The sequence below is a fragment of the Trichoderma atroviride genome, chromosome 6 (assembly GCF_020647795.1).
Source record: "Trichoderma atroviride chromosome 6, complete sequence".
In the NCBI taxonomy this organism is placed as follows: domain Eukaryota; kingdom Fungi; phylum Ascomycota; class Sordariomycetes; order Hypocreales; family Hypocreaceae; genus Trichoderma; species Trichoderma atroviride.
Window position 1 is genome coordinate 3,919,934 of NC_089405.1, and position 13,958 is coordinate 3,933,891.

Sequence of the window (13,958 nt, forward strand, 5' to 3'; positions counted from 1 at the left end):
GGACGATTATGCGGGCTGATAACGGATGTGTAACTAAATTGTGGGAACGATCGACCGATGACCTAGTCTGGATGCTACGATCTGAGACTTGTACTAGTTGGGAATATAAACTTCATGCCATTTTAGGAAGATGCAAGACGACATGGGCTTAATCTTTACGAATGACGATCTAGAGAGGCTAAACATGATTGCATGGAGCTATCTAAAGCTGAAATATTATGTAGTAATAAATATCCATCCTTAGGAACCATCTTTGACATGGGAGTGAAAGGGCTGCCCGCCCGCCGTGGGGTATTGTGGGCTGACAACCAGTTCTAGAATCTCCATCTCTCCTCTACTCATACTTTCCAGGTTTGCCGTCACTGGCGCTGCGGACTGTTGGTTCTAGAGGGAAAACAGTATTCTCTGGCTTAACATCCTTGTAAACTCTGTTCCAGTTGTCAGTCAGCGGCTCGGGTGTCTTCCACGCCAGCTCGGGGTCACGCAGCCAAAGACGGATGAGATGGCGTCTATAAGTATTACACTGTTAGCAGAGATGCGTGATATGAAACGTTAAAACTTCGCAACTCCCATCTCAACCACTCACTTCTTGTCTGCCGAGTCTCGGAATTTCTCGCGAGCATGGAAAATGCTCAAATTATTGGCAAACTGAATGTCACCCTTGTGGAAGTCGAGCGAGGCGCGGTATTTTTCGGCTGTGAAGTGCAAGGCGTCCAGTGCCTCGGCCTGGGCCTCAGTAATGGGAGGAATTTCAGTCGATCGAGGGAGACCCCAGTATCCTGTAAAGCTTCGTCGCGCGTATTGAATGATCAATCGCTCAGGGGCATCGTCGGTGGCTGGCTGGAAATATAGAAGCGGTCTCAGCGTATGTGTCCTGCCACGCTTTCCGAATCTTTATGGGCAGCCGAGTTAGCAGCAGTATCTACATGGATTTATTTGTTGCGAAGTCTTGTTGGCATCGTGCTTTACTTACTCATCGACTGCCCAAGGCTCAGACAGGGTGCGAATAAGATCGGGGCGGTTGGCCGCGAGCTCGTTGTATACATGCCAGCTGCTGGAGAGAAAGCTCTGTCCACCTTCTTCTGGCTCTCCCAAAGCAAAGAGAGCAATTACATCTCCAGAATCTGTGTGGAAAACTTGCTTGTCTGTGGTGTAAGCTGGGGCACCTATCTTGTGAGGATCAATCTCCTGGCTGAGATCTTTGATGTGCGCAAGAACCACGTCGGCTGGCTTTCCATCATATTGGTAATCTTGGCGGCCTCGGATAGGTGCAATATGAGAGGCAATGCCAGCATAAATTGCCACGTTGTCTTCACGGCTGTAATTGTCAACAGGTACGCCCTTGACGACCTTGAAGCCATGGCCTAGATGAACCTCTTTGGAGATTTCTCGTAGAGTGGCATGCAGCTTTGGCAGGGGGAAGGTCTCTTGAGTAATGTAGCCCAGGCCCAAATTCAGTGCTATTAATGGCGGTTTTAGCATCGCTTCTGTTCAACAAACTTTTTTGATCTAGTAAGAGGCTCACATTTGAAGTGGCGAAGAGCCTCGTCAATCTCAGCAATGTCACTCTCAGTCAAGACGTAGTTCCAGTCATATGTCTCGGCCAAATTCCTTCCATCCCAGACCAGGTCGGATTCAAGCTTGGTGGGAAAGCCTTCCGGCAGGGTATTTGCCAGCTTCTCATTCTCCTGACGGCGTTTCACGCGGCTGAGATAGTTGTCGTAATCGGGGGCATATGAAATGTCCGGCTGTCTGGGGATTTGAACAGCGGCGGCGGCCATCTTGAAGTTGGATTGGCTTTTGCGATAACAGAGAATCAGCCCGATAGCAGGGATGCCTTGGTGTAGGGGTTTACGCTGGATATGATGGTTTGGTGTACGCGGGTGTGTAACCGCCGGTGACAGCGAATTTATTTGTTTGCTTGCTTCTATCGGCAGATCGTTTCGCTTGACAAATCACTACTCCGCCATCGGCTAAATAATACAAGAAGCTCTTATACTCGGCATGTCGTCATGAATGTTGGATGAGTCCGGCCCATCTGATAGGATGCTGGACGTGTTACCTAAGCCGGAAATCAGCTGCTCTCATGTCGCCATCTCTAGCCAGAGACTCGCAATCCAGCGTAGCTTCTCCAGCCGCTGCTTGTCACAGAATGATGGAGTATAGACGGGCCAATCAAGCTGGCTCTGATTATCAGATTTCAACTACTACTATGGGCCGTTAATTGCACAATGGCCGCCCCCGCAGATATAAATCGCCGTCGTTATACGCACTTGAGCCGTCGCGGCGCCTCCACATTCATTCGCCATTCTTGCAGCGGCCCACAGTTTAATATTAACACTGCCGCGGAGATGACCTGCATGATCGATGCATATACTTTCTATAGGCGCATTTCTCTCTAGCAAAAGTAGCGAGCGGCGTGGAGCAGCAGCTTGGGGCAAAAAAGGTGTCCAAAGAACTGCCCAAAAAAGAAGAGCCTCTTGGAGGCCTGGCGGATCTCTCCCGCCGGGAATTGAACCCGGGTCTCAAGCGTGACAAGCTTGCATACTGACCACTATACTACGGAAGATGTAACAGTCTTAATAGGCTGTTGTAGGTGGATCATTGGGTGCGGAGAGTCAGACGATATTCTACTTAAATTGGATTGGCAGCAGAGATCTCAAACTCTGTCTGTGCTCAACTCGTCTAAACAAGTTGATGAGATCTGCTGACGTGGCCACTGAAGAGCGCAATTCATGAGCAACGAAAAAAATAATCATGGCTGAGGCATCGTTTTCTGACTTTGGCCTACCAAAGATTGATTAGGAGCAAACAGCCCACGCTAAGCCGTACAAGACTTGGAAATCTCGATATGCATGCATTTTCCTCAATTTCGCCATTTCGACTTTAAACAGCAACTGCATAAATAAAGCTATTTTCCAGCAACGGCAAAGTTACGCGGCAAGCGATTTTCGCCCTCTGCATATGGCTGACCAGCTTCATTTCGGGCCATGTCATTAACCCACTGCGCATTTCCCAGCAATTCAAGCTTTGGGCCTCTGTGCGACCACTTTGTCGCCAAATAATACCACGAAATGGCGTTTCCTACCGTTCCTACCTCGTCACTAACACCTGTTCTTGCGGCATATGACATTCGATCGTGCAGCTTGTGATCCGTAAATAATTCCAACAAGTGCTCAGCAACGGTTTTCCAATCTCCCGGCTGAACAAGATATCCATTGACCTTGTCCTTCACCTGAAGAGGTATGCCACCAGCGTTTGTAGCGATGACGGGACGGCCAGCGTGCAGTGCCTCAGAAACTTTTATCTCGAAGCCCTCGTAGGTTGAAAGCTGCAAAACGACGTGGGCGTTGGCCATGAGACAATTTAGGAGCTGGTCGCAAGGATCAAGGCGCATTACGCTAACGTCGCTCATAAGGTGAGGATATCGCGTTTCTAGCTGTGTCATGACTTGTTCGTAAATAATGGTGCCATCGGGATCATCGACAGAGGCATTCCCACAGCTTGTTTTGTTAGCAAAAATAGCTTGAGACAAAAGTAACTGAGAAAATGAGAGAAAACTTACATGACAAGCTGAGGAATATCGGTAGCATGGTATTTTTCAAGCTGCTCCCGAAAACACGCATACGCATCCACCACAGTCGGCATACCCTTGGCGGGATCGAATCGAGATACTTGGATAAAATATTTTCCTATTGGGAATCAGTATCAGTTGGGGAGTAATCGATCGCTTCATCCACTCTCCACGTACTCGTTGGCCACTGCAGCTCTGTCATACGCTGCGAGCGACAGTTGATGTTATATAGATGGCCATAATAGCCGACATCCCAGATCTCCATTGGCTTATTCAGGCCATCAAGCCTATATATCCTTTAGTAAAGATTAATCCCTCTGTGGATTGCAGAAGCCTATACATACCAATCAGTTGTTGCAGGTAAATAGAGGACTTTCTCTCGAGGCACATTGTGAGGCACAAATGAAGGAATCGGGTGACTAATAAACAGATCGGCTTGTTTAATATTTTTCCAGAGAAAATCCCAAATATCTGCCTGAGGAGAGCCCACTACATCAATTAGATCCGTTCTAATTTGGATATGCGATCTGTAGAAGACCGGCCGTGATGGGGTGAGTTTCTTGATTAGCGGGATGAGACATGGCATCTGGGGGTCATCGATCTAGTTATTCAGTTACTAATGCAAACATGATAAAGAACAATGGAGTAGTTATGTAGTAGAAAAATATCGGGCGAACTCTAGCGATGTAGAGTACAGCCCGTTTGTGTAGTGGCGAGACTCACAATAACAACATCGGCACCGCCTTTTTCTGGTCGACACAATGGGCCGCCATCAGAGAACCAGTAACGATCGGCGTTGTCGCTAATCCAGTCGACAATTGAATTCTTTTCTTCTGCAGAGATGTGCTCACCCTCAGGGTTCACACCTTGAAGCGTATTGTGGATGTTTTTGGTGATGCGGAAGACGCCCGGATGAGGTTTTGGCACTGTACTTGTCAGCTTATACTAGGACCAGTGTAGCAAGATGCTAGGGATGAAGCTGAAAACATACCGTACCAGCGCAGATCTACCCCCAATGCGCGTGAGAATCGCACAAGTGCATGTCTCATCAGGGCAACGCCGCCGCCCTGGGGAGTGCTGCTGAAGAATGCTATTTTGGTCTTGTGCTTTCGCAGAGTCTTTGCATAGTGCATCACCGCCTCCCAAGACGCAGGACCGCAGGTGGTCTTGTAATTTTCGACGGTTAAGAGCGGCGCTTGAAATCCAGCATCGACTTCGACAACACCACTCCATGCGACGTGCAAGAGAGGAATCAAGGAGGGACCAAAGTTCCTAGTATTTATGCGTCATTCGTATACATGGTTTGATGACCTGTTTTGTCTTGCATTGGAACACCACTTACATGATGCATTTTCGCGCCATCGAGTCAGCTTGTTCGTCCACACGTTTGCTGAGCCAGAGACTTATCCTCTCCTTGTGCTCATGGGGCTGCTGAATCACAAGGGGCACAATGTCCAGTTCGAGCCACAGGCGGGAACACAGCATTGGGCTGAGCGACTGTAGCGCATGGGGAAGTCCGGCACCAATGACTTTGGTAAAAGTTCGATGTTCGTATCCTCGGATGGCTTTGATGATGTAGTCCGCCAGGAAGTCATGATCGTTTGTAGAGCCTTGTTCAGCTGCAGAAACTGTTTTAATGGCAAAATCAATTAAATACGTGGAATCGCGAACGGCAAAAGCAACAAGGTACGTCTTATATCCAGACAATGTGGCCGAGATGCCGATGAATATAGGCTACGCAATCGCCATTAGCTTATGGAGAGTTCAATTGCTATTTTATTATTTTCCCCGTGCTGAATGACTGTGGCTTGCATAGAGCCATTGTGATGCAGAACATGAGCGTTGCGGTAAAGACTAACCGTCAGACTAAGGCCAAAACAGCCTTCTTTCTCGACAACTTTTTCAGCCTGCGACTTCCGACGAAGGGAAGCGCAGACGTGAAATTCTTGGCTAGGATCATCGCCCATTTTGGAAATCAAGGACTCAAGTTGTTCAGTTTTTTTCAGATGAGAGATAGGATTTGCTGATCAAAATTGTCCGTACGGTATGGATGTAGACGCATATGCCTCGCTCTCCAGTGCAAGCTTAGCAACGCATTGAAGTTTAAATTTATCTGTTCTTAGAAAGTAGTTATGCAATCAATTTGGAGAAGAAAAAAATGAATAAGCTATTGTCTGGTAATCAAGGCGTATTTATACTCCCAACCAACAGAGGGAAGAACAATTAACTGAAAGAATATGGCTTGATTGAATGTGGTGGCGTGGTGCCACAGCAAACCACTGGCAAATGGTACGATGAGATCTCAGATGGACGACGTCGCAAGTGGCATCATTGTGACATCAAAGAACTTGGGGCCTGAATCCTTTCGGCTGTGTTGGAGAAGGAATAAGCGCGTTTGTAGGCATCAATGGAGAGAAAAGGCTTAGCTTCAAGGTAAGGATAAACTCTATTTGAATGGTTATTTTCCTAGAGATTGGTGTCTTTTTACGTGGTCGGGTTTTCAGTTCTACTAAATGGCGAGTTGTTAAGAGCTGCAATAGAACCATTAACATGCAGGCTACGTATAGATAAATTTAGCATCTGGAAATAATACGTTTGGAAACATGTGACATTATAGCCCAAGGTCTTTGCTTCGTAATAATGTCTTTTATTATTCAAGTCTCAATTGCTCTATAATCTATCTACGTAGTATTACCCAAAAAATGAATTCCTGTAAATTTACATGTACGCTTCCTTCATGCATTGTAGCGCCAGCGCTTATAATTCTCGTCTGTCCACCACCGAGTGACCGTGGCGGCCTCTTCCACCCACGTGGCGGCTTCAGCCCCAAATGCTTCCTCCACGATACGCAAGATGGCTCTATAGTCATACGACACTAATGGAGTATCCTCATGCGGATCTGTTTCTAGGTCTGTAAATCTCCATTCGTAGTTACCGAAGACGGGCACAATCAGGCGCCAGTTGGGCTGGCGACCATCTCGAACAGCGATGGTTGATCCGCCGGGATTCATAACCGTGTGCTGCCAGCCTCCCTGTCCGTTTGTTTCAGAGAAACTTTGCATTGGCCGTATGAGGGATTGACCCTCGTAGTTTTGGATCATGTCGCGCACCGCCTCTGCCTCGGATTTAGAGAGAGATTTAGTCTCAAGGAGAAGGTCAAGAATAGTTGGGAGAATCTGTATGGAGGAAACCGGATCATCAACTTTGATGCTTGGCAGCTTGGGGTGCGATAGGACCAGCGGCACGTGGTAGTTTGCAGCGTGTGGGTTGCTATACGGAGTGATGGTTCCTCGCTCTGCGATGGAGAGACCATGGTCTCCAACAGCGACGAGTAGAGTCTCATCTGCAACGCCTTCTTCATCCAATATTTGAAGAATTCTATACAGCCAGCGGTCAACGTAGCCCACTGTGTTCAGATAATGTGAAAGATCATCGAGATCCGGGTCGCCAGCCATTGGTACATATTTCTCGTCTTCTGGCAAGCCAAAGTCGTGATGCGTCGAGCTTGTCAGGTGGGACAAGAAGACTCTTTCATTATTTTTCTTAGCTGAAGCAAAAGTATCCCGCAAGTAGTCTTCTACGGCACGCTCTGACATGCCGTAGTAGTTGATATCCGGGAGATCGACTGGTCCGAGCCTGGCCGCCTCATCCTTCAATTCCCACCAACCTAGCGGATCAGTGAATCCCATCTTCGGCATGAGGTGGTCTTGTTTGTCATATCGTAATGTCACTGACTGCATGAACGCAGTTTTCCACTTATACGAAGTAAAATGTTCGTCCGATACCTCATCGTGGCTGTGATTGAGCTGGTTCAGTGCTTCAAAGATATGAGGCAAGCATGGCTGGTAGATATGATGGTCTGTCTCAACGTTGAAATCAGCAGCTAGTGGACTTATGCCGCAATGCGTCCCGACTAAGCTCTTCAACGTGTAAGTACTGGTAGTAAAAGCGTTGTTCGCATTGATGCCACCGCGCGGGGTGCCAGCTTTTTCACCAAAACCATCGTCAAAGTCTCCGGTAAGGTACTTTGCAGTCGAAGTTAGGGAAGCTAGCTTTTCTTGCGCTTCTGTAGGTAGCGATGAATTCCGAAATGATTGGGCGAGACGATTCCATATATAGCTGTCCTTTTTGATTGGAAAGACGTCTTTGCGTGTGCTCTCAAGTTTAAGTAGCAAAATATGTCGGATGGGAACATCGTCCAGATTGGCTCGCAGAGGCAGTAGCAAATCTTCATCAAGATTTGAAAGCTTCAGTGGATCATCTAAAGCGTTGTAGTGTTCTTTGTCCGGTTCATACCAATCTTGAAATCCTTGAAGCGACGCGTTGTTTGGCAACCAAGCCCAGGGGATCGGTTCGCCTAAAGCCGTGGCATTTTGCAGCGCATCATTGACATTGCCTGACATCTCAAGGAGCTTAGCCAGAGAAGGCGTCGAGAACATGAAATCCACAAATGGCATGAGCGGTAATGTCCATGACATGAAGATGAGCGAGTGATCCGTTGGCCGTGTAATCGTACAGATGGCTTGGGCTGCCAATACGAGGCCAACAAGTAGTCGCAAATAAGATGTGCACCTGGTTGGCTGCATATTATCCTTTTCCAGTCTTTGTTCCTCAAGTTCGCCATGCTTGTAAACATCTTCGATGTATTCAACATCGTGTTGAGGTAGATGCTTATACGTCTCTCTCGAGTAGCTGCAGTGATTCAAGACTGGCAGCTTATTAGATATGAGTGAGACCGGCCACTTAAAAATTTCCACTGCGCATCTGGATACTTGATCAAAGGGATGTTGGAATATCACTGCGATCATAAACAGTGCGGCGAATGATAGTAAGCAATATAACCACCCTGCTGATAGTGTCGACCATGAAGACGAATCGCTAGCCAGAGCAACATTGCGCCACTGGAGTTCTGTCCCTGTGGTGAAGAAAAAGGACTCCGATATTGCAGCTGTTACAACCAGAAAAAATACCACAACTGTGACCAATATTGATAACGCGGTGCCCAGGGACTGGTCGACGAGCATGCGAATCGCCAGTAGACATGCTGTGTCTTGTGTAAAGAAGGAGAACCCCCAAAACAGGATATCTCTCTTCTGCAACGCATTCAGATGAGCGTATATGTGGACTGACTTGGCGCTGAGTGTAGCTGTTGCTGCTATTGCAAAAGCGAATCGACGGTTTAGGAGGCGAAGAGCTGTCGCTCTCAAAATACGCCGGGAGAGGAATTGGGCACCACTCATGGTCAAGATATTGGTAGCCAAGGCTGAAATAGAAGCATGGAGGGCCTTGATGTTGCGATTTGAAGAATCTTGGGAGATATCAAAAGCATGAAGCGTGGAGGTAGTATAGCCAGCAGGCTGTTGGAATATATATCTAGCCGAGGGAAAAGCCAATTTTATTCTTAGAAGGGAATCTCCTTTCAGACAACCCTTGGCAGCGGCATCTGTTGGTGCAAGGGATACTGTGTCGCGTGCATATTTTCCTCAAGTAGATCATCCTGAATCTTCACGTACTCCGCGGGGAGATCCGTTCTCAGAATTCCAGTGTTCATGTGTCGCGTGTCTAGTGTCTAGTTAGTAATATGAGATCAGGAATTTGCTTAGCTGACTATTTCAACCAACTCCGAATACTATTTTGTAGTTATGTGAGAAGAAAATGCTAGTCTGACGGCGCCTAAGGTGGCTGGTTGGTTTGAGACAGAATGGCCGCGTTGGACATAGAGGTGAGACAGATGGGCACCGGAACACATAGTCCTCGACTAGCACCTTTTTGAGCATGTAAAGGGCAGAAAGGGGATCATCTACACACAATGGAGGGATGTAAAGGACTTGACTTTTGTCAATATAGGAGTAATCAAAGGGAATATCGACCCCTTTTGCGGATAGCTATAGCCTTTGTATCTCATAGTAGGTACACTATTAAGTTTTCCCCCAAAACAAATTTGCTCAACCTTCTGCGGCAGCCAGTCAAGTTTTACCCATTGATGCTTAGAAGTTCGAACCTATCTATACCTAGGTACTGAGATGGAATAATTGTGACCCCTTCCTGTTATTCAATTGGCGTTTCTTGAGAAGAACTCTAGACCTCAGTGCAATTGATAACATGCATGTATATGCGGCAGTTGTAATTGGAAAGTTGCTGGCGGTTTATCCACTCAAAGAACATGCGAGTAGCTGTCATGGTAACTGCAAGACCTGTTCAAGTTGCACAACATTGAAGAAATTTTCTCATCAGGCTGCAGGGTTCTCTATAGATAAGGAAACCAATTGCACAAATACGATATAGTGAAAACAACGATTATTGCTTGTCAGTTGTTCATAAGCGATGTTGGAAGTTGAGGCCTGTATTGTACTTCGGGCCTCGGCACGAGATATTCTGACAGATGCATTGCGCTATTTACTAAGCGAAGTCTAGCCTAATCAATCACCGACCAAGCAGCTAAAACAAAGCCGTACGTAAAGCAACTGTCCAGATCCAATTGAACATCTTCACCAATGATATTACATGATCTCCGCACGAGTAGCGAGATCTTGTTTCATAGCGTACAAACGAACCTCAACAAAATGCAGATGCGGTGGAGAGATCGACGGACATATTCCCAGATATAGCAGCTCAGATGTCCAATTGTAGCACGTTTGTATAGCCTCCTATGAGAGTCGAGGAATTAATAATGATGTATGTATTGTGTATTGAATGCTGGCAGACGGAGTCGGAGCTGTCACATGGAAACTCATGGGTAAATATGGCATATGATTACTTGTATATATACGCGAGTCAAGCCGCCAAGCTCTCGTTTGCTTGCACAAACAGCTTCATTGAAGATTCATTGTTCTAAGCTCGAGATCTTGCGCTAATCAAGATGGTGTCAGCTTTTACCTCTGTCAAAGCTCTTCCAGTGCTGGCCGCGGGTGCTTTTGCTGCTGCCAGCTACCCGCCTATCCCTGTCGATTTAACAACTCCAGTTCAGCAACGCATTGCAGTAAACGGCCCCAACAGTACGTTCATGTGACTACAGCCATGAAAAAAGTGCATCGAAGTATACTAATGTTAGACAACAGGTGTTTCGATTGGGTGGAACACCTATCAGCAACTCAGCCAGCCTTGTGTTGCGTACGGCAGCTCTGCCACCTCTCTGACACAACAAGCATGTTCTAAGAACTCTGTCACATATCCAACCTCGCGCACATGGTCAAACTCAGTGACTCTCAATAACCTGTCGCCGGCCACTACGTACTACTACAAGATTGTCTCAACCAACTCAAGCGTGGATCACTTTTTGAGTCCCCGCACCGCCGGAGACAAAACCCCATTTGCCATCAACGCCATCATCGATTTGGGAGTCGTGGGCCCTGACGGCTATACCATTCAAAATGATCAGACGAAGCGTGACACAATTCCAACCATTGACCCGTCATTGAACCATACAACTATCGCGCGTCTCGCTACTACCGTTAATGACTATGAATTCGTTATACACCCGGGCGACTTGGCATATGCTGACGACTGGATCGAGACACCAAAGAATATCTTTGATGGGACAAACGCATACCAAGCCATCCTAGAGCAATTCTACGACCAACTGGCTCCCATCGCTGGCCGCAAGCCGTATATGGCCAGTCCTGGCAATCATGAAGCGGCATGCCAGGAAATCCCCCATACCACAGGACTGTGCCCCGCTGGACAGAAGAACTTCACCGACTTTATAAATCGATTCGGCCAAACCATGCCGACGGCGTTTACTTCTACTTCAGCGAACAACAGTGCAAAGGTTAATGCAAACAAGGCGCAGCAACTCGCCAATCCTCCCTTCTGGTTCTCTTTTGAATATGGAATGGCCCATATTGTCATGATTGACACTGAGACTGACTTTGCCAATGCTCCCGACGGACCCGATGGCTCTGAAGGCCTCAACGGCGGACCTTTTGGAGCTCTCAATCAGCAGCTCCAGTTTCTTGAAGCGGACCTGTCATCTGTTGATCGTTCTGTCACGCCTTGGCTGATCGTTGGAGGACACCGACCCTGGTATTCCACGGGAGGATCGGGCTGCGCGCCTTGCCAGGTCGCTTTTGAAGGCCTCTTCTACAAGTACGGCGTCGATTTAGGAGTCTTTGGACATGTCCACAATTCTCAGCGATTCAACCCAGTCTTCAACGGAACTGCCGACCCCGCAGGAATGACTGATCCGAAAGCGCCAATGTACATTGTCGCCGGCGGCGCAGGCAACATTGAGGGCCTCAGCAGCGTTGGATCAGAGCCATCTTACACGGCATTTGCTTATGCAGATGACTTTAGCTATGCGACAATCCGATTTCTGGATGAACAGAATCTGCAAGTTGACTTTTACCAATCGTCGACGGGAACTCTTTTGGATAGCTCCAAGCTCTTCAAGTCCCACCAGCAGCAATTTGTTGTACAATGATGGATTTGTTCTAAATAGCGAGTACATATTTTAGAATACTGCCAATCAATACGAGTTTTTTCTCTACTATCGCATTCATAAGTGACTAATGATATTAGAATTCCTCTGCTCCCACTTCTTGCGCGTTTCGAGAAACGCGTCGTAGCCATACAGCCAATCTCCAAAGAGCTTGTTGCCGAAAAGACTGCTACTACTGGGATAACCAACAGTGCAAATACTAAGCTGATTGACTCTATTCTTCACATAGAATTGTTGATGATTCTATGAAGTTGACCATGTATTAATGCATAGTTAACATCCCTATGTTATACTTGCAGCACCTATTAATTTCGCCGGCCACGGTTTCCCACTGCCATATATCTTCTTTTCTCTTCACACACAATAAATTGCCCATTAACGTGGATAAAATAGTATATTGCATCCTCCCCTGTCTGAATGCCAGTTCAAATTATTCATCTTAGTGGGGGTAAATTATTCGGCGAGGCTATTCGGGGATAGCGACTTTACGTCAACTTGATCTGCCTGCGCGAACACGGCGAATAGACTAGCTGTATGGCAATCCACGCCCTTCGCTTTAGGCGCCTGCAAATTACGTGTATCCTCTTTTGGAGCTTAAAAACAGGCATGTTTACCTCTATAGACTCTGTTGTTCTGTATAGATAGCATTAGCATTTATGGACTTGTAGAAAAATATCTACCATGTCTCAAATTACTCTTTTCACTGATTCTCGGCTGCCCTGCCCTCAGAGACTGCTACTCACTATCCATGAAATTGGGCTCCAGATCAATGATGTTAGAGAGGTTGACATTTCTAAATTTGAACACAAGGTAACTTGGAGCACATGGCAGTCTCCCTGACACCATCTTTTACTGATTCCCTTTTAGCAACCAGATATCTTGGCACTCAACCCTTATGGTGCTGTACCATTCATTCGAGATGAGGCCCATAACCCGCCGTTGATGTTGGCCGAGTCACGCGCCATTGCAAGATATTTGGCGCATGCATATGGTAGCAACGATGCATCAGCTTCACTGCTTCCGGATTCAAACGATGTTGTCGCGATAGGCAAGTTTGAAGAGGCAGCATCAATCGAGCTCACTTCTTTTGACGCTGCTGCCAATCAGCTCGTCTTCGAAGAACTGTTTAAACCGTGCGTCCTTTGATATGTAACCGCTAAACATGTTTAACAGCTAACGATGTAAACAGTAACTGGTTTCACGGCGAGACGGATGTTGAGAAATGCAAGCTTCTCAGAGAAAGGCTTGCGCAAGTCGTCGACCTATTAGACAAAAGACTTGCAAGCCAAAATTTCATGGCAGGAGATGTGAGTGGCAGGCTTAAGAAACATGTAGAAGAGTCAAAACTAATCCAAGCAGAAATTGACTGTAGCGGATCTTTTCTTTGTCCCTTACATGCATCATTTAGATAAGAGTGTGTATCCGACAATGATGAATTCTCGGCCTCATCTGAGCGCGTGGTGGAAGAAGATAACCGGCCGCGAATCTTACAAAAGCGTGTTTGGTAACTTAGAAGTTTACTGAGCGAAAACATTCGACACTGTTTTGCAAGTATTGAAAGTAGTGCTCGTAGCTCTTTATCAAGCGGATGCGACAATGTCATGCTGCTAGACTGAGAGAGATATATAAGCATAAAATTTATTATTTCCCTATATTAACAATCATTTAGGTTGGACACATAATTATAAGTTAGCATGGCAATTGAACAAGAATAAGTTGGAGCGATCGCTGGCTAAACATAATTTAATACACATTCGCGCGCTTCAGCTAACTCAAGTGAAAGACTTGATACAAACATAGGTACTATATCGTAAGTTTTGCGGGGGGGAAATAGAGAAATAAAAGAATATGGTATATCGCCTTGGAGTTATCGATCAACGAATATATGAGCACGCATATCGCTGAACACAGACTGCGATCATCGATGTTGACGACGTAGCATTAGCT

General features: G+C 46.7%; 5 protein-coding genes and 1 non-coding gene across 7 annotated transcripts; 2 read left to right on the top strand and 4 right to left on the bottom strand.

Moving 5' to 3' along the window:
• Positions 1–169: 169 nt before the first annotated feature.
• Positions 170–1,994, bottom strand: TrAtP1_011927 (uncharacterized protein). Its single transcript, XM_014083274.2, has 4 exons — positions 1,526–1,994; positions 974–1,460; positions 587–892; positions 170–509 (listed from the first exon to the last, which is right to left on the bottom strand). Exons 1-4 carry the CDS (start codon positions 1,779–1,781, stop codon positions 335–337), a joined length of 1,224 nt encoding a protein of 407 aa, XP_013938749.1. The 5' UTR covers positions 1,782–1,994; the 3' UTR covers positions 170–334.
• A 503-nt stretch (positions 1,995–2,497) lies between these two features.
• On the bottom strand, positions 2,498–2,569 carry TrAtP1_011928. Its single transcript has one exon. It is a non-coding gene; the product is annotated as a tRNA-Asp (tRNA).
• Positions 2,570–2,617: 48 nt separating this feature from the next.
• TrAtP1_011929 (uncharacterized protein) lies at positions 2,618–5,777 on the bottom strand. Of its 2 annotated transcripts, XM_066115313.1 has the most exons (8): positions 5,434–5,777; positions 4,917–5,308; positions 4,566–4,846; positions 4,298–4,500; positions 3,919–4,160; positions 3,752–3,861; positions 3,566–3,692; positions 2,618–3,503 (listed from the first exon to the last, which is right to left on the bottom strand). In XM_066115313.1, exons 1-8 carry the CDS (start codon positions 5,539–5,541, stop codon positions 2,912–2,914), a joined length of 2,055 nt encoding a protein of 684 aa, XP_065971410.1. In that variant the 5' UTR covers positions 5,542–5,777; the 3' UTR covers positions 2,618–2,911. The 2 variants fall into 2 exon arrangements, with proteins under 2 accessions (XP_065971410.1, XP_065971411.1); XM_066115312.1 differs by having other exon boundaries at positions 3,919–4,175; positions 4,917–5,777.
• Positions 5,778–6,309: 532 nt separating this feature from the next.
• TrAtP1_011930 (uncharacterized protein) lies at positions 6,310–8,031 on the bottom strand (the record flags this gene model as incomplete). The annotated part of the gene is made up of 1 exon (XM_014084953.2): positions 6,310–8,031. One exon carries the CDS (start codon positions 8,029–8,031, stop codon positions 6,310–6,312), a length of 1,722 nt encoding a protein of 573 aa, XP_013940428.2.
• Positions 8,032–10,390: 2,359 nt separating this feature from the next.
• Positions 10,391–11,993, top strand: TrAtP1_011931 (uncharacterized protein; the record flags this gene model as incomplete). Its single annotated transcript, XM_014084954.2, has 2 exons — positions 10,391–10,569; positions 10,633–11,993. Exons 1-2 carry the CDS (start codon positions 10,434–10,436, stop codon positions 11,991–11,993), a joined length of 1,497 nt encoding a protein of 498 aa, XP_013940429.1. The 5' UTR covers positions 10,391–10,433.
• A 657-nt stretch (positions 11,994–12,650) lies between these two features.
• On the top strand, positions 12,651–13,642 carry TrAtP1_011932 (uncharacterized protein). The gene is made up of 4 exons (XM_014083435.2): positions 12,651–12,821; positions 12,879–13,144; positions 13,201–13,318; positions 13,371–13,642. Exons 1-4 carry the CDS (start codon positions 12,693–12,695, stop codon positions 13,533–13,535), a joined length of 678 nt encoding a protein of 225 aa, XP_013938910.2. The 5' UTR covers positions 12,651–12,692; the 3' UTR covers positions 13,536–13,642.
• The last annotated feature ends 316 nt before the right edge of the window (positions 13,643–13,958 follow it).

What these genes read in the sequence shown, in the direction of transcription:
- TrAtP1_011932 (XM_014083435.2), top strand. Translation starts at nt 12,693, where the DNA reads ATGTCTCAAATTACTCTTTTCACTGATTCTCGGCTGCCCTGCCCTCAG. An exon ending in TTCGAAGAACTGTTTAAACC is followed by an intron (nt 13,145 to 13,200) that starts GTGCGTCCTTTG and finishes CGATGTAAACAG; the next exon opens with TAACTGGTTTCACGGCGAGA. An exon ending in AAAATTTCATGGCAGGAGAT is followed by an intron (nt 13,319 to 13,370) that starts GTGAGTGGCAGG and finishes TAATCCAAGCAG; the next exon opens with AAATTGACTGTAGCGGATCT.
- TrAtP1_011929 (XM_066115313.1), bottom strand. Translation starts at nt 5,541, where the DNA reads ATGGGCGATGATCCTAGCCAAGAATTTCACGTCTGCGCTTCCCTTCGT. An exon ending in TTACCTGCAACAACTGATTG is followed by an intron (nt 3,862 to 3,918) that starts GTATGTATAGGC and finishes AAGGATATATAG; the next exon opens with GCTTGATGGCCTGAATAAGC. An exon ending in AGAGCTGCAGTGGCCAACGA is followed by an intron (nt 3,693 to 3,751) that starts GTACGTGGAGAG and finishes GATTCCCAATAG; the next exon opens with GAAAATATTTTATCCAAGTA.
- TrAtP1_011927 (XM_014083274.2), bottom strand. Translation starts at nt 1,781, where the DNA reads ATGGCCGCCGCCGCTGTTCAAATCCCCAGACAGCCGGACATTTCATAT. An exon ending in GGCTCTTCGCCACTTCAAAT is followed by an intron (nt 1,461 to 1,525) that starts GTGAGCCTCTTA and finishes CGCCATTAATAG; the next exon opens with CACTGAATTTGGGCCTGGGC. An exon ending in CGAGACTCGGCAGACAAGAA is followed by an intron (nt 510 to 586) that starts GTGAGTGGTTGA and finishes TAATACTTATAG; the next exon opens with ACGCCATCTCATCCGTCTTT.